The 18682-nt window shown below is 42.2% G+C and overlaps 1 protein-coding gene across 1 annotated transcript in view; it reads left to right on the top strand.

Annotated features, from left to right (window-relative positions):
* Nucleotides 1-7424, top strand: part of LOC122220224 (prolyl endopeptidase) — a 119864-nt gene extending 112440 nt beyond the window's left edge. The window contains exons 14-15 of the mRNA XM_042939460.1: nucleotides 3512-3668; nucleotides 6678-7424. Of these exons, the coding sequence (XP_042795394.1) occupies nucleotides 3512-3668; nucleotides 6678-6972 (452 nt within the window). The 3' untranslated portion in view covers nucleotides 6973-7424. The remainder of the gene's footprint in view (nucleotides 1-3511; nucleotides 3669-6677) is intronic.
* Nucleotides 7425-18682: the final 11258 nt, after the last annotated feature.

Raw genomic sequence — 18682 nt, 5'->3', positions numbered from 1 at the left:
GTACCTGATAAATGACACATAAAGACCCAGCTGAGGGGCACCTGGGTGGCTCTGTCAGTTAAGCGTTCGACTTCAGCTCAGGTCATGATCTCATAGTTCATGGGTTTGAGCCCCACATCAGGCTCTGTGCTGACAGCTCGGAGCCTGCTTCAGATTTTATGTGTGTCTCTCTTTCTGCCCCTCCCCAACTCACACTCTGTCTCTCTCCCTCTCTCTGAAAAGTAAATAAACATTAAAAAAAAAAGATACTGCTGAACCCATCTTACGTAGACTTGATTCATGATAGCCTGAAAAGCTGTCCCACCTGTCTGCCCTGAGCTCTTCTGAGCTGCACACTGGGTAGGACCCTGTCCCCACACGGATCCACAGGTTTATAGAGTTCAGCCATCACGGGACTGAGCCTGATAACCCCTATGGTTGTGCTACTCAGAACTTGCATGATCATCATGAAACATTTGTTGAACACCTGTGCTGTGGGTGCAGCGAGAGGAGAGATGGAGAAAATGAGGTAGCATACAGATGGATGCACAGCGTAACAGTAATGAGCAAGTTCATACTGTTAGTTCTCACTTGCTGAGCACCTGTGCTGGGCCCAGGGCTGAGCTCTTCTCATGCATATTCTCATTTGACACTCACACAGCCCAAGAGACAGGAACTGACTGGGATTGGGTTAGTCCCGTTTTCCTAATGACTCAGGAGCACTGAAGGTTGAGTAGCTTGCCTAGGGTCACACAGCTGGAAAGTGTGTGATGCTGGGGTTGCACCCCAACACTATGGTTTTAGAGTCTCCTTTAACCTGTAAGTGGCACTGCCTCAAAGTGGCTTGTCCTAATTTTCGGTAGTTAAATTTCACTTGGTAACGAACATTTATGGGCTTTGCTTGCTAGGGTCCTACACCCAACGTCATTAGGATATGACGGGCCGTTGTACAAATGTAGGCTGGACTTACAGGCACAAGTTAAAAACACATGTGAAAATCCACTGTTTTGGAAGAGGGTTCAGGGAGGACAGCACATTCACTCAGTTTCCTTATCCTTGAAATGTACTGAGTCATTGCAAAACCTGAATACCTACCTGTTTTTACTCTTTACCCCAATAGAATATAGTCTTGTAAAAAAATTTTCCCATGTAGGTAAAATACATACGTCCAAAATAATTTGTTCGAATTTAGACAGGGCATTGATACAAACAACACAGACACCACCTCTGACCCCACGGAGCTTTTGTTCTAGTGGAGGAGGCAGACAACACACCAAAGGCCCTGAGGCCAGCAAGAGCACAGAGCATTCTGGCGACAGTAAAGAGGCCCACGTCTGTTGCTGGGCATGGTGAGCAAGGGAGAGTGTCAGGAGAGGTGAGAGACGGCAGGAGGCGAAAGCAGGCAGGACCCCGTAGCCAGTGTAGAGGACCCAGTTTACTCTGTGAAATAAGAAGCCTTTGGGGGAGTGTCATAATTTGACTTATTTTGTAATGGGATCAATCAGGGCAGACGGAAGGGGAGGTGAGGGCAGAAAGGCAGGCGGCCAGGGAGGAGGCCTCCATCCCAGTGAGGCCCAGTGGTGGCATGGCGATGGAGGTAGCCAGAAGGGAGCAGATTCTGGGTGTGTCCTGAATTTGAGTGAACTGAATTTGCACGTGGATTGTATGTGAAGGTGTAAAAGAGAAGCATTAAGGGCAAATCTAAGATTTAATGAGAAGGGATATTGAAAATACCATCTGATTCTAATAGTGGGAGAATTGTTCTATAATTTACTCTTTCATCCAATAACTCCTTTATGTTTTCAGTTTGATATTCAGGAACTGGTTTCTGTCTTTTGGCAAACCTGGTCCCATGAGGAACTTGCAGAATTGGATTTCCCTTTGTCAATGTGTTGAATGCTTATTAAAAAGGGGCTTATGAAAAGCCCCTCTCACATCTGAGTGAGAGAATCAGGGTCCCCCAGGGTAGGACTCAGGATCTGGCATTATGAATGAGGACTGAAATCAGAATTAGGGTGCGAACTAGGTTTTTTGCCAGAGGCAGGAAAAGCCCAGATTTTCTTGACTAACTCTTCGTCATGCCAGCTTTGGTGTGACTCCCCTGCAAAGCCTCCCTATCTGCCTTACACCGGGTTGGGTACCCCTACCCCCCACTTCCATAGCACCCAGACTTGCCCATACTGGAATTGCTTGTTCACTTATCTTTCCCACTAAAACATTTACTGGTATATCTCCAGTGCTGGCACACAGTAGGATGTTCAATAAACACTTGTTGAATTATCAAAACAAAGAAATACATTTATATAACTTAAGTATACAAAGAAGAATATTTTAAAACAGTACAAGAATGTGTACTGTTTAGGTGATTAATTAGAGCCCGTTCTGGGTTTCAGGCCCTGCCTTGGGCTGTATGAACAGTTTCTACTCACGACACTTCCCACACCACGGGTGTGGGGTTTTTCCCCAACATCAACCAATTCTCCAACTCTCCAGACACCCACTGGATGTCTTACAACTCAGTTCGGTTCTGATACTGCCCACAGTCAGCACAGGCTCCACATGGCAAGAACTCTGACTCACAAAACTGCCCCCACTTCAGACACCCAAGTCCAAGCCTCTTGTATTTCTGACTGACTGGCTATCAGCTGGGGTTCCCATACCTGCCTCCTCAGGTTTGAGAATCTGCCAGAACAGTTCATAGACCTGAGGAACGGTAAGATGGAAGACATGCGTAGAGTAGGGGATGGGGTAGAGGGGTGCTCACAGAACTAACATGCCCTCTCCGGGAATGCCACCCATCCAGTATTTCAGTGTGTTCGCCATCCTGGAAGCTCTTTGAACTCCACTGTTAAGGGGTTTTACGGAGGTTCTATTGTGCAGGCATGATAGATTAAATCATTACTGTTATTAATTCAATTTTCAGCCCCTCCCTCCCCAGAGGTCAGGGGTGGGGATTAAAGATCCACCTCTCCAATCACATGGTTGGCTTCCGGCCACCAGTCCCCACCATGTAGCCATCTAGGGAGCCACCAAGAGTCACCTCTTTAGCATAAACTCAGGTATGGTTGAAAGGGGCCAGTTATTTCTTACCCCTATCACTCAGTAAATCCCAAGAGTTTCAGAAGTTCTGTGCTAGGAACTGGGGACAGGGACTAAATATGTATTTCTTATTATGTCATAGATCCTGAACAAGTTTTCTTCGTGGAAACAAAAAAAAAAAAAAAAAAAGGAAAGGGAGCAGGAGACACAGATTTTCCAGGAAGTCCTTGAGTTTTTCCAAATAACACTCCCCTATTGAGATTCACTTTGGGGAGTAAAGCTCTATTCCTGGTGAGAATACCCTACCCCTCAGATATAGTGAAAGGAGGGAGAAAAGCTTATGGCCATTAGGCAGGGGGATTTATGATGGTTTCTTCCTGTGCTCTAGGAAAAAGGATAACCATGGGTCTGAAAGTATTTAAAATGTTATTTTGTTTTTGTTTATTTAGATGTTTAATGATAGACTGCCTCCCTTTTCTATCTTGGTTTTCAGCTGCTTGTGCAAATCAGCGTCCTGACCTCTTCGGTTGTGTTATTGCCCAAGTTGGAGTAATGGACATGCTGAAGTTCCATAAATATACCATTGGTCATGCCTGGACCACCGATTATGGGTGCTCAGACAGCAAACAACACTTCGAATGGCTTATCAAGTAAGGTTTGAATTCATATTGATATATATACATATATGTATATATACAGATATATGTATACGTATATGTGTATATATATGTGTGTGTGTGTGTGTGTTGCTAACCGTGTGATATTATACTACTGAACAGAGTCAAAAAGATAAGTGTTTGACTCTTTGTCCTCTACAGTTTCTCATATTTGCATATAACTTACTGCAAAAGTAGGGAAAGTGATGGGAGTACCTGTGTGTCTTCCTTGTTTTGACCTTTAACAACAACAGACTACAAAGATGTGATAGGCAGACTTGTAAGCCCCACCCCACCCCAGATTCCTGTCCCCTGGTTTCTTTAATCAGACACTAATCTGGGTGCTGCTGTGAAGGGACTTTACAGATTAAATTAAGGTCGCCAGTCAGCTCACCTTAAAATAAGGAGATAATCCTGGATTACTGAAGTGGGCCCAGTCTAGTGACTAACCCTTAAAGGCAGAGCACTTTCTCTGGCTGGAGTCAGGGAATGCAGCAGAAAGGGAGGTCAGATTGGAATCATGAGGGCTAGATCTGCCATTGCTGGCTTTGAAGATGGGGGAAGGGGCCTGTGGGACCTGAGAACAGTCCCCAGCCATCATTCAGTCATCAAAGAAATGGAAACCTCAGTCCTGTAACCACATGGGAACTGAATGAGTCTGGAAATAGATTTTCTTCCCAGAATTTCCTGATAAGAGCCCAGCCAGCCGACACCTGGATTTCAGCTGAGACCCAGAGCAGAGAAGCCAGTTGGGCCAGCCCAGACATCTGACCGAAAGAACTGTGAGAATCTATGTGGGGCACCTGGGTGGCTCAGTCAGTTGAGCATCCAGCTCAGGTCATAATCCCAAGGTCATGGGATCCAGCCCCATGAATCAGGCTCTGCACTGAGCAGGCTCCCTGCTCGGGATTCTTTCTCTTAAGGAAAAAAAAAAAAAAAAGATATCTGTGTTGTTTTAAAAGCTGCCAAACTTATGGTAATTTGTTATCCTAGCAATCACAAAATAATAGAAAAAGGTGTCATCATACTTTACATCTATATATGGAATTTTTAAAGAAGGAAATAGAGATGTATGCAAGTACATTAAACTTATTTTGTTCTCTCAGTGTAACCATGTATATTTGAAACTACAAATCACATTATGAAAGTATTGCACAGCTTCATTCCTCGCCTTCAAACACTTTGGCAAGAACAGTGAGAAAATGGCAGGTGTTTAGACTCTTCGAGACTGCAAGCTACATTCTTTTCACTTCCCACATTTAGGGGTTTGGAGACCGTTATCAGCAGCAGTTAGGAATTGCCCTTAGGATGGTGCAAGAGCTCTGTGTCCCCTGTCCCAACCTTCTCAGTCAACTTTAAATTTCAGTACAGTAATTTCTCCAAAAACTTTTTCTTTCAGTGCTTTTTGTGGCTAGCTCCTCACTTAGAGATTCTGCTAAAATGACTAAAGTTTTTTCGTTAAATACTTTTAAACACACAGATAACCTCATTGGCAAATACCAGTAAAAGCTGAATATTTAAAGAGGCTCTAGTTCAAATTAAAGAAAATACACACGTAGGGAGAGAAGTCCCATCTAAACTCAGTTGAAAATACTGACTGAATTGTTTATCAAAGGCAACAAAATATTCAGTGGAACTTAATACTTCTAAAATTAATTTGGGAGGAAAGAAGGTTCTAAGTATTTTTTTCTCTCAAGATGTTGTCTGGGATATTCCTACTTTAGACTTTAATTTTCCAAACTGGCACTCGCAGGCGGTAGTCTCCTCATACCTCCTGTTCCCAAATGAGCAGAGAGCTCAGCCCTACACCACAAGCTGAGCCAGAGGGGGGCCTTACCAGGAGCTGCTCAAACCCTGCAGCGTGTCCCATGAAGCACCGTCTGGAGACTAAACGGGGTCTCCCCAATGAAGGAGCTGAATTTCCAAGTTTGGGAAAAGCTTCAATAAATTTTCTACAGAACTTCTCAGAATCTTTGATGTATAAGTGTGGCATGTGTGTGAATCACACAGGTAGGGGTTGGTATTCTGAGTAGGCAGAGTTTTCCAAACCTTTTTCCCCAAGAACTAACCCTTATCTGGGGTTGATCCAAGAGCAGTCTTAAATGAATCAGAAAACCGATCCATTGCCACCCCCCCTCTTTTCTGTTGGGAGGCTTACCTCCAGAACTTTTCAGCCTTGATATGGTTAAGTGAGCAGAAATTTTACTGTTTTTGACTATTCACCCTCCAAATAAAACTCTACTAAAATAGTTGATGGTATTCATTAATACCGAACGCTCTGCAAGACATGATGTCCATATTGAGTCAAATGTGAAGAAAAAATAAGACATCTTGCTCACCTAACTACTATCAATTACTGTTTAATTTGGCTACACTTTTATTCTTAAAACCCTTTTGTTAGCTTACCTGGAAGGCTGTGCTTCAGAAGGCGCCTCCTTCTTTCTGCTGGCCTGTGAGAGCCGCCAAGAGGCCCAGAGGGGACCCGTGTTCTTCCCAGGACTGCCAAGCTGAGCCTGGAATAAAAGTTTCATAGATATTAAAGGGGCAAAAAGCTGTAACTTTGAATTTCAAGTTTTCCAACAAAAGAAAGGCTTGCACCTATGACGTCCACAATCAGTAGTTTAAAGTCAGTTCGCTTTGTAGTCACAAAAAAGTAAGTCTAAAGAGTATGGGAATCATTCAAGACCGTAAGTGTGTATATATAGTCACGGTCATTTCAACAGCCCCGTGAGTTTTTTGCTTTTTACAAAGTCTTCCAAAGCGCGAGCAAATACATGACACCGCTGCCCGGTTTCCAACAGCGCAGCCCGCTAGGGCCCAGCTGACGATGCAGGCAGGGTCTGTGGCGGTCCCCCGTGTGCCAGCTAGCTGCAGCCGTCGCTGGAGAAGTTAAGCTGCTACGCTGCCTCGCTCACTGGGCCCACCAGTCCTCCTTGATGAGCCTAGCGAACAAACAATTTTGCTTTTGATATCTGGCCCCACGAAACTGCCTCTGTCTTTCAGATATTCTCCGTTGCATAACGTGAAGTTACCGGAGGCAGACGACATCCAGTACCCGTCCATGCTTCTCCTCACCGCCGACCACGATGACCGCGTGGTCCCACTCCACTCCCTGAAGTTCATTGCCACCCTTCAGTACATCGTGGGCCGTAGCCGGAAGCAGAGCAACCCCCTGCTTATCCACGTGGACACCAAGGCAGGCCACGGGGCTGGGAAGCCCACGGCCAAAGTGATAGAAGAAGTCTCAGATATGTTTGCATTCATAGCACGGTGCCTGAACATCGACTGGATTCAGTAAATGGAATTTCCCACTCCCTCCTGACAGCCGGGGAAAACCTCAAGGGCTTTCACACCGTTAACTCGGAGAAACCACTGGGCATCATGCTTCCCCACGTGGACACTATTCCCGCACTCACAGACTGCAGTTGAACAGAACTGCTGCGGGAATTTTATCTTTTTTAGGCTTCTCCTTTTTAGCAAGCCCTTGGCGTTTCTTTTTCCACCCTGTGCAGGCACATGTTTTAAAAAAAAAAAAAATTAAAAAGGCATGTTTGGATAAATAGCTAAATGGCAGCCAACACATCGTGAATAATAGATCGCTGAATTCAGAGCCGTAGTCGGGCACACTTCATATAGAGCACTCAGTGAAATGTGCTTCTGTAACCGTAACCAATATAGCTTTAAATGTGAGAGCTGTTCTCATGAAAAAGACTTCTTTACAACAATAATAAATGTTATTTAAGAATGGGAGGCTTGATTTCTGGTTCCTTTGTGTTGAGGGGCATTCTGGATCACATCACTTTTGTGTTGGAAAAGCAGTTCGCCTTTCCGTACAAGTTAGTTTCCAAACAAGGAAATCCTAGAAGGCCAGCCCTGAGAAGAGGTTGAGTGCATCCATTCCAGCTCCCTGGTTTATTGTGATGCGGCCATTAGAGGCAGGCTCACTCTCCTCTGTATTAACCACTCAGCCGATCATCGGAGCCAGGGCTCTTTTGCTTTGGACACCTCTTCTTAAAAAGCAGCAGACCAGAAGCTTCAGATTATTGACCTATCAGTTTGGTTACAAACTATCCTGGACATCAGAGTACCTAGCATATAAAACTAAGAGATCACACGAGTGAACTACCCAGATACATCTATCCAAACTTACCTTAAAATCAGAAATTTCAGCATTTCCCAAGCTGTTTCCCCCCACGGACCACTTAGGAACAGACTTAAACAGTTTCGGTCCCTCACCCCTGCCACCTTTTTAAGAGGAGGATATACCATTCCTCAAAGTATAGTTCATAACATTTCAAGGCATTAACATCTCATGAAACACTGTTCCTTTGGGTATCAGTCTGGGAAATGCTGATCTAATTTATGAGAGGAAAACAGTTTCTTCTTTGTCTTGCTTCATCAGATGACTAAAATAAAACCACTACTTTGTAGGAAGTATCTTAACCTTAAAAAACTTTAAAAGATCACCTCGTTATTCCATTAACTTGTACTTCCCCAGATAAGTCCGATTTTCCAATCGTACATATTTGTGCTTTTCTTTAGAGCTCTGCCTTTCACATTGAGGTCTGAAATTAGACACCGTTTTCTGTCAAGTATATATCACTACATAGCAAGCCTAGCTGAAAGGTGGCTGCTTTCTCATCTAGAATCAGGTATTCTATCAGAGTTTCAATAAGAAATGTATACAGTGTGGCTGTCATCGAACATGTGATGCACTGTATCCCCCTCCCCCCGAGAAAAGTGTGCCACCCGCTATCAGCACGTACAGACTGACATCACCACCACCCACCACCTACCGGGAGAGATGCTAACACCAGCTGCCATGCACCTGCTGACCAGCATGGCAGGGAAAAAAATACAGTTGCATAGATAAGCTAGAGGCAGCCTTTCCCTTAGACCAGTTGGGTCATTTGAGGTACGAACAACTGGGTTGTTTCCAGTCAGTCCAGAGTATTGTCAAGCTGGCACAAAATCCAGCCCTACTTTGCCGCTGAGGTCTCCTACTTAACAGTGGAAAGTGAAAATGCAGTGGGTAGGGTCTCAGCTTCAGGAGAAGTCAGTCAGGCCCAGGTTCAAATCCCAACTCTCACTTAGTGAGTGGTAGTTATGAGAAAGAAGCAATACGGTACACTTATAAAAATGCCTACCAAATAATTGGTCTCTAATTGCAAGTTCTCTCACATCTACATTTTAGCTGGTTAACTGAGCCCACAAACTGAAGGTAGCTTTTTTAAAAATTGTTTCTAATGTTTTTTTTTTTGAGACAGAAAATGTGGGGGAGGGGCAGAGTAGCTGAAGCAGGGTCCACGCTGACAGAAGAGAGTCTGATATGGGGGGCTTAAACTCACAAACTGAGATCACGACCTGAGCCAAAGACGCTTAACCGACTGAGCTACTGAGGCACCCCTGCGGGTAGCTTTCTTAAGCCTTAAGCATTAGAAGTAGATGAGGTTGGCTCCTTCCCAAATCTCAGGTATCTCCCCTATTAGATGCCACCTTCTCCTGTCCAGTGCTCTGCCCCTCCACTCTGTCTTACACTGATCTATGGTGTTTTGAAAACAAAGCTGCACACATTGCACAGGTAGTCTAACTGCCTCATCACAGGGCCTTGCTACACACACCATAGAGCATTTGTGGCTTTTGTGAAATAGTCACATTTACCATGTTTCATGTGTACACACCTGGAATAGTGTAAAATTTGGCAATTACTGTGTCCTAATACTCCCACTAGAACTTCGGCAATTACACACAAATGGTGCTGCTCGCTGGAAAGATTAAATTTCACCTAAAAAAGCCTGTCACCAGTCTGTATTATACACAGTTTCACCAGCCTTGGGGAGTTCCCTGGGACAGACCACATAGCCATTGACCAGAAAGGCTACAAAGACTCAAAGGTGCATGAAAGACAGGATTGAAAGCTGTGAGGGGCCCAGAAAAAAAGCAGAGATCGGACTGGAATGCAATAGTCAGGCCAGTGGGATGAGGGCTGAGGCCAATGAATACGGAATATTTAGCCATAGTCTCCATCCATTCATTCTAGGGGGCAGGGGTGCCAAGAAAAAAAGTCTTGCCCTCAAGAAGTTGACCCTCCAGATGGAGAAGACAGAGGATAAATTCTTTTGCTGAGTCCCCGGTGCCCCCCAGCCCTAAGCACTCTGTCCTCAAGCAACCTTACAAGCCATTTGCTACCCTTACCCCCATTCGACAAAGGCCTAAGTTCCCCAGCCAGGAAGTGAACAGGCAGGGCAGTAACCCTGGCAGCTGGACCCTGGAGTCTGTACTCTTACCCACTATTGTGGTACTAAGATCATAAACAAGAGGGTTCTTGTTCAAGATCGTGACATAGGAGGGTCCTGAACTTACCTCCTCCCACAGATGCACTGAATCTACAGCTACATACAGAATAATGTCCTCTAAAAGAAACACAAGTAGATAAGTCCTATGAATTGGGAAAATGAGAAAAAAAACACACATCGAAACAGGAGAGGCTGAGACACAATCTTACTTTGACCACCCCCCACGCCCAGCACAACTCAGAGATTCTTCCTGAGGAGTGAAGGGTCTGGACCCCACATCTGGCACCCCAACTTTTAAGACCTGTACCTAAGAGACGAGCCCCCAAAGCATCTAGCTTTGACAGCCAATGGTGTTTGTGACCATGAGACCCAGAGGCTATAGCAAAATGAGAAGTACTTTTGTTTTCTGTAGTCTACTCACAGTTTTAATTTGAAAGATGAAAAGTCCATGAGAATAGAGAAAATTCTAAGAGTTTTAAGATCTCTCGGCAACTTTCAAATGTACAGCACAGTGCTATTAACTATAGTCACCATGTTGGACATGACATCCCCAAAACTTTTGGAAGTTTATGCCTTGTGACGGCTTCACCCATTTCACACACCCAAGAAACAGTTCTTAAAGGGCTCATGCAGAATGCTCTGGCCACCCCCAGAGCTCGGCGGTGAGGAAGCCAACTGAAAAGTGCCCAGTCTTCCTGTGAAAAACATCTGTGTGCTTATCTTAAAGATTTGTCCTGAGGGAGGGACAGGCTTCTAACTTAACACACACATAGCAGCCTACTGAACTACTCTAAAGACCACAGAGGCCAGTGGGAGCCATTTTCACACTCTGCTTCTGCCTCCCTCTGTGTCACCAGTATTTCCTGGAAAGGCATTCATTCACACATCTGGTGCCGTGGATTTTGCAGCTGCTGCCTAAGGGCAACCCTTGATCACACTGGGCTCTGGTGGCCTGGGGGACTTACATTTGTGAGTCTCACAGGACTGCAACAAATGGAGAAACAGTTCTTAAGTGGCTCCCTCCTCGCCAGGGCACAACACAGAGATAGCAGTCTGAAATGCACCTCCAGTATTTCTGTGAAAGAGGCCTATTAGCTTATCTTCATCACTGTGGCCTAAGGGGCAAACTTCTCGTTAAAAACACATCTAAGGGCAAACTACAATCCCCTCTAGAGACCAGGGAGGCTGGCAGGTGTCATCATCTTCCTGCCTCTGTCCTGCCCCATATCATCAGAGTTTCCAGCATTTGTGGCCATACCACATCTCTTGATAGCCTGGCTTTCGTGGCCAGAGGTACTTGTGTTCACAGGGCTTGTGTTCTTGTGTTAATGGTGGCAAACAAAGAAACAGTTCTTAACTGGCTATTATCCCAAAGATCAGCACAGAGGGAACACACAGAAATGTCCATTTCCAGTCTTCCCCTGAAAGAGGAATAATGGCATTTTTTAAAAGCTGCTGTCTGAGTGTCTGGCTTCCAATCAGCCTGAATCTAGGTGCTGACTGAGATACTCTCCTTTAGGGCACTGAGAGATCTTGGTACACCCTCACCTACTAGAAGCCACCAAGACTATAGTAGGCTGCTTAGACAATCACAAAGGTTTGGCAGAAAATCAAGAGCTAGGGCAGGGTTGAACAATAGGTTTCAATAATAAGGTAACATGAGGTCACCCCTTCAAGAATGGGAGAAGTGGTTATTTTAAATAATAGATAAAAACCCAACACAGAGTCAAAGAAAATGAAGAAACAGGAATACCTTCCAAACAAAAAGTTAAGACAAAACCTTAGAAAAAGCCCTCCATGAAACAGAGGTAAGTAATGTACCTGATAAAAAGTTCAAAGTAACTGTCATAAAGATGCTTACCATGCTTGAGAGATGAATGGATGAACACAGTAAGAACTTCAACAAAGAGAAAATATAAAAAAGTACCAAACAGAAGTCACAGAACTGAAAAGTACAATAACTGCACTAAAAAACACACACGCACACTACATTGTTTAATAGCAGACTAGATAAAGCAAAAGAAAGAATCAGTGGACTTGAAGACAGGGCAGTGGAACTCATCCAATCAGAGCAGCAAAAAGAAAAAAGAATGAGAAAGCTTAAAGAACTTATGGGACAAGACCAAAGAGACCAACATTCACATTATAGGGTCCCAGAAGAAGAGAGAAAAGGGGGCAGAACATTTATTTGAACAAATAATGGCTGAACACTTCCCCAACCTGGGAAAGGAAACTGACAGCAAGATCCAGGAAGCCCAGAAAGTTCAAAAACATATGTACCCAAAGAGATCCACACCAAGACACATAATTAAAGTGTTAAAGACAAGGAGAGAATATTTAAAGCAAAGAGAGAAAAACAACTTGTCAAACAAGGGAACTCTGTAAGACTATGAGTATATTCTTCAGCAGAAATTTTGCAGGCCAGAAAGGAGCAAGATAATATGTTCAAAGTGCTGAAAGGAAGTATCAACTAAGAGTACTCTATCAAGCAAAGTTGTCCTTCAGAATTGAAGGAGATATAGTTTTCCAGACAAGCAAAAGCTGTAGAGTTCATCACTACTAGAAATGCCTTCTAAGAAATGCTGAAAGGAAAGGAAAAGGTGCTAATTAGTGAGAACAATACATATGAAAGTATAAATCTCACTGGCAAAAGTAAATATATTATACAATTCAGAATAATCTAATGTAAAAATGGTGAGTTAATTTATAAACTAGTATGAAGGTTAAAAGACAAAAGTAATAAAAATAACCATAACTACAAAAAATATTAATGGCTACACAAGATAAATGTAATATGTGACATCAAAAGCAAATTGTGGAGTCAGAGGGAAGTAAAAAACTGTAGAGCTTTAGAATGTGTTTGAACTTAGTCATCATCAACTTAAAATACTGTTATAAGTTGTTTTATGTAAGCCTCATGGTAATCACAACTCAAAAACACATAGTAGTACACAAAAGAGAAAGAGAAAGAAATTTAAGCATACCACTAAAGAAAATCATCAAGTCACCAAGGAAGAGAACAAGAAAAGAATAAAGGATTTTCAAAACAACCATAAAACAACACAATGGAATAAGTACATACCTGTTGCTCTACTTTAAATGTAAATGGACTAAATTCTCCAGTCAAAAGACACAGAGTGACTGAATGGATAAAATTACAAGACCCATCTAGAATTCCAGTCTGATGGTGATGTAGGCAGACACTGAACTCACTTCCTCCATGCAACATAACAAATTATACCTATTTATAGGACAATTCCTCCTGAAGAAGAACTAGGGCCAACTGAACAGCTTCTGCACAACAAAATATGGCAAAAGAGAACAGCAAGAGATGGTAGCAAAGGACCCCTCCACTGCTGCAAACAGTAGTGGGGAGGGATGGTACTGAGGGACTGGGAGCAGATCTATCTGTCCATGGGCACAAAACAAACAAACAAACAAACAAACAAACCTGCAATTTAAAAGAATAGCTATCATATAAAAGAACCAGCCCTAGAATTCTGCCAAACAGCAAGAGAGCTTCTGGAACCATCTCTAGGTGAAAGGAACTGCTAGACATAGTCTACACTCTCCCTCCACCTTCAAAGCACAGACCAGGGTACAGCCCAGGCATCCTAACAAGCCTGCCTGTCAGTGAGCCCTGGGCTTCTAGCCCACATAAGCCTACTCATTCCACCAAGGTGGCCACAGGGCCTGGAAACCCCTGGTTAGCAATCATTATAGCAACAGCTTTTGTACCAAGGTGCAAAGCAAAGCACTCTGGAACACTCCAGGCCTACACCAGTTGGGCTTCAGACAGCTTTCCAGGGTACCTCCAATGCAGAGAGCTCCAGTACCTTCTGACTTCCATCTGCTTCAAATCTTGCTACATCACCAGGGTGCTCCCTGCATGAAGGACCCTGGAAATTCCCCGCCTGTGCCTACCCCACCTGTGCCTGTTCCAGCCACCCCGCCAGGGCAATCTCTGTTCAGAGACAATCCCACTCATGTCAGCCTTGGCTCCAGTCACCTGGCCAAGGCATCCACTGTGCTGAGCACCCAAGACACCCCAGCATGCACCCACTTGGCTTCAGCTCTCCTGCCTGGGCATATTGGCCCAGGGACCACTCTGGACCATGCCTACTTTAGCTTCAGCTATCCTGTCAGGTTGCCCCCTGCATGGAATACCCTAGCCTATACCCCACCTTGGCTTCATGGAGGATCATCAAGCCTATACCCCACCTTAGCTACAGCCACTGCTCCAGGGCATCTTCTGTGCAAAGAATCCTGGAAACCTCAGTTTAAACCCACTTTAGCTTCAGCTATCCTGTCAAGGTGCCCTCTGTTCACAGAGCCCTGAGACCCTCAGCTTACCCCCATTTCGACTTCAGCTGTCCTGCCAGGTTCCTACAGCACAGAGAGCCCTAAGACCCCTGGCCCACACCGTCCACAGCTCCAGAAAGCCAGCAAAAGTCACCAAGCACACAGTCTATATAGGGGATGACCATACATAAGACCATTCCTTCAAGTTTAGGAGAAGCAGCTGTTCTGCTAATCTTTAGAAACAAAAAGAGAAAGTCAAGCAACATGGAGAGACAGGGGAATATGCTCCAAAAGAAAGAACAAGACAAAACCTCAGAAAAAGAACTAAATGGAATGGAGATAAGCAATATGCTTGATAAAGAATATAAAGTAATGATTGTAAAGATGCTTACTGGGCTGGAGGAAAGACTGGCAGAAATCAGAAAATACAAAAAAAGAATGAATCACAGTTGAAGAATACAGTAACTGAAATTTAAAACAAAATTTAGGGCAGCTGGGTGGCTCAGTCAGTTAAGTGTCTGACTTCAGCTCAGGTCATGATCTCATGGCTTGTGAGTTCTAGCCCCGCGAGCCCAGAACCTGCTTCATGTTCTGTGTCTCCCTCTCTCTCTGCCCCTCCCCTGTCCATGCTCCCTCTCTCTCTCTATTAAAAATAAATAAACATTAAAAATTTTTAAAACAAAATTTAATCAACAGATTAGCTGATGCAGAAGAACATATCAGTGGGATCTGGAAGAGGGGGTAATGAAAAGCACCTAAGCTTAACAGCAAAAAGAGAAAAGAATTTTAAAAAATAATGTCTATACTACCCAAAGCAATCTACACATTCAATCCAATGCCTATCAAAATAACATCAGCAGTCTTCACAGAACTAGAACAAACAATTCTAAAATTTGAATGGAACCACAAAAGACCCTGAATAGCCAAAGTAATGTTGAAAAAGCAAAACAAAGCTGAAGGCATCACAATTCTGGAGTTTAAGCTGTATTGCAAAACTGTACTCATCAAGACAGTATGGTACCAGCACAAAAACATACACATAGATCAATGTAACAGAATAGAGGACCCAGAAATGGACCTATAACTGTGTAGTCAACTCCTATTCAACAAAACAGGAAAGAATATCCAATGGAAAAAAGATAGTCTCTTCAGCAAATGGTACTGGGAAAACTGAACACAAACATGCAGAAGAATGAAACTGGACCACTTTCTTACACCATACACAAAAATAAATTAAAAAATGGATGAAAGACCTAAATGTGAGATAGGAAGCCATAAAAATCCTAGAAGAGAACACAGGCGGCAACCTCTTTGACCTCAGCCATAGCAACTTCTTTATAGACATATCTCCAGAAGCAAGGGAAACAAAAACAAAAATGAACTATTGGGATGTTATCAAGATAAAAAGCTTCTGCACAACAAGGGAAACATTCAACAAAACTAAGAGGCAACTGATGGAATAGGAGAAGATATTTTCAAATGATATGTTGGACAAAGGACTAGTAACCAAAATCTATAAAGAACTTATCAAACTCAACACCCAAAAAATAATACAGTCAAGAAATGGGCAGAAGACATGAACAGATGCAAGAAAAAATATTCAACAAGATGCAAGAAAAAATAATACAGTCAAGAAATGGGCAAGAATACATGAACAGATGCAAGAAAAAATATTCAACACCACTCATAATACAAATACAAATCAAATTCATAATGAGATACCACCTCACACCTGTCAGAATGGCTAAAATTAACCACTCAGGAAACAATAGATGTTGGTGAAGATGTGGAGAGAGAGGAACCCTCTTACAATGCTCCTGGGGATGCAAACTGGTGCAGACACTCTGGAAAATAGTGTGGAGGTTTCTCAGAAAGTTAAAGATAGAACTATATTATAACCCAGCAATTGCACTACTAGGTATTTACCCAAAGAATGCACAAATACTGATTCAAAGGGGCACATGCACCCCAATGTTTATAGCAGCACTATCAACAATAGCCAAATTATGGACAGAACCCAAATGTCCATCAACTGATGAATGGATAAAGAAAAAGTGGTATATTTATACAATGCAATATTACTTAGCCATCAAAAAGAACAAAATCTTGCCATTTGCAACAATGTGGATGGAACTAGACTATATTATGCCAAGTGAAATTAGTTAAAGACATACCATTTCATTCATATGTGGATTTAAGAAACAAAATAGATGAACATAGGAGAAGGGAAGGAAAAATAAGATAAAAACAGGGAGGAAAACCATAAGAGACTCTTAACTGTAGAGAACAAACAGTGTTGCTGGAGGGAAGATGGATGGGGGGACGGGCTAAATGGGTGAAAGGCATTAAGGAGGGCACTTGTGATGAGCACTGGGTATTATATGTAAGTGATGATTCACTAAATTCTACTCCTAAAACCAATATAACACTATAAGTTAACTAACTTGAGTTTAAATAAAATCTTGGAAGAAAAAAATGAGGACAGGTAAAAGGATCTTTTGGACAACATCAAGGAAATAAACTTTGACACTATAGGAGTCCCAGAAGGAGAAGAGAGAAAAAAAGGGGCAGAAAACTTATTTGAAGAAATAATAGCTGAAAACCTTCCTAACCTATGAGAAAAAAAATAGACATTCAGGGTCAAGAAGCATAGAAAGTTCTGAACAAGATAAAGCCAAGGAAGTCCACACCATAACACATTATCTTTAATCTTTAATATTTTGTTAAGAGAGAATTTTAAAAGCAGCAAGAGAGAAGCAAAAAATTATATACAAGAGAAACCCTATAAAATTATTAGCTGATTTTTCAGCAGAAACTTTGCAGGCCACAAGGAAGTAGCATGATATATTCAAAGTACTGAAAGGAAAAAACCTACAACCAAGAATACTCTACCCAGCAAGGTTATCATGGACAACTGAAGGAAAGCTACAGAGTTTTCCCAGACACACAAAAGTTAAAGGAGTTTATACCACTAAACCAGCCTTATAGGAAATGTTAAAGGGACTTTAAGTGAAAAAGAAGTGGCCATAATTAGATGTAAGAAAATTATGAATAAAATGATATAAAATATGACAGCATATACATAAAACATGGAGGGAGTAAAACATTTTTTTAACATTTGTTTGAACTTAAGTGATAATCAACTTAATACAGACTCCTATATAGTTAATATGTTATATATGAACTTCATGGTAATCAAAAACCCAAAACCTATCAAAGAATACACAAAAATTAAAGAGAAAGAAAGCCAAATATAACACTACAGAAACTTATCAATTACAAGAAAGAGAGGGGCGCCTGGGTGGCTCAGTTGGTTAAGAGTCCGACTCTTGGTTTCATTCAGCTCAAGTCACGATCTCATGGTGTGTGAGTTCGAGCCCCACATCGGGCTCCGTGCTGGCAGCGTGGAGCCTGCTTGGGATTCTCTCTCTCTCCCTCTCTCTCTGCCCCTCCCCCACTCACTCTCTCTGTCTCTCAAAAATAAATAAATAAAACTTAAAAAAATTAAAAGAAATTGCAAAGAAAGGGAGCAAGAGAAGAAGAACAGAGTAGAACCAACAAAAACAACTAGAAAACAATTAACAAAATGGCAGTAAGTACATACCTATCAATAATTACTTTAAATGTAAATAGCCTACATGCTCCAATTAAAAGACACAGGGTGGTGAAATGAGTAAAACAAAACAAAACAACAACAACAAAAACCCCAACCATTTATATTCTGCCTATAAGAGACTCACCTCAGACCTAAATACACAAATAGACTGAAAGTGAAGGGATAAAAAACAAAAAACAAAAAACAAAAATCAAACAAAAAAAAACATTTACCACACAAATGGAAGTGGGGGAAAAAAAAGCTGGAGTAGAAATACTTACACCAGACAAAACAAACTTTAAAACAAGACTCTAACAAGAGACAACAAAAGGGCATTATATGAGGATAAAGGGATCAATCCAACAAGAGGATATAACAATTGTAATACTCTATGTACCCAACACTGGAGCATCTAATACATAAAGCAAATATTAATGGACATAAAGAAATTTGTGATAATACAGTAATAGTAGGGGGTACCCTACTTACATCAGTAGATAGATCAGCCAGGCAGAAAAATCAATAAGAAAACAGTATCTTTGAATGACACATTAGACCAGATGGACCTAACAGATACATACAGAACATTCCATCCAAAAACAATGGAATACACCTTCTTTTAAAGTGCACATGGAACATTTTCCAGAATAGATCAGGCCACAAAACAAGTCTCAATAAATTTAAGAATTCATTCTTAAGAATTTAAGACTGAAATCATACTGCACATCTTTTCTAACCACAAGGGTAAGAAACTAGAAATCAATCACAAGAAAAAAAACTGAAAAAAAACACAAACATGTGTAGGCTAAATAACA

This window comes from Panthera leo, chromosome B2 (genome assembly GCF_018350215.1).
Source record: "Panthera leo isolate Ple1 chromosome B2, P.leo_Ple1_pat1.1, whole genome shotgun sequence".
Lineage (NCBI taxonomy): Eukaryota > Metazoa > Chordata > Mammalia > Carnivora > Felidae > Panthera > Panthera leo.
This window is presented reverse-complemented; position numbering and strand designations above follow the sequence as displayed.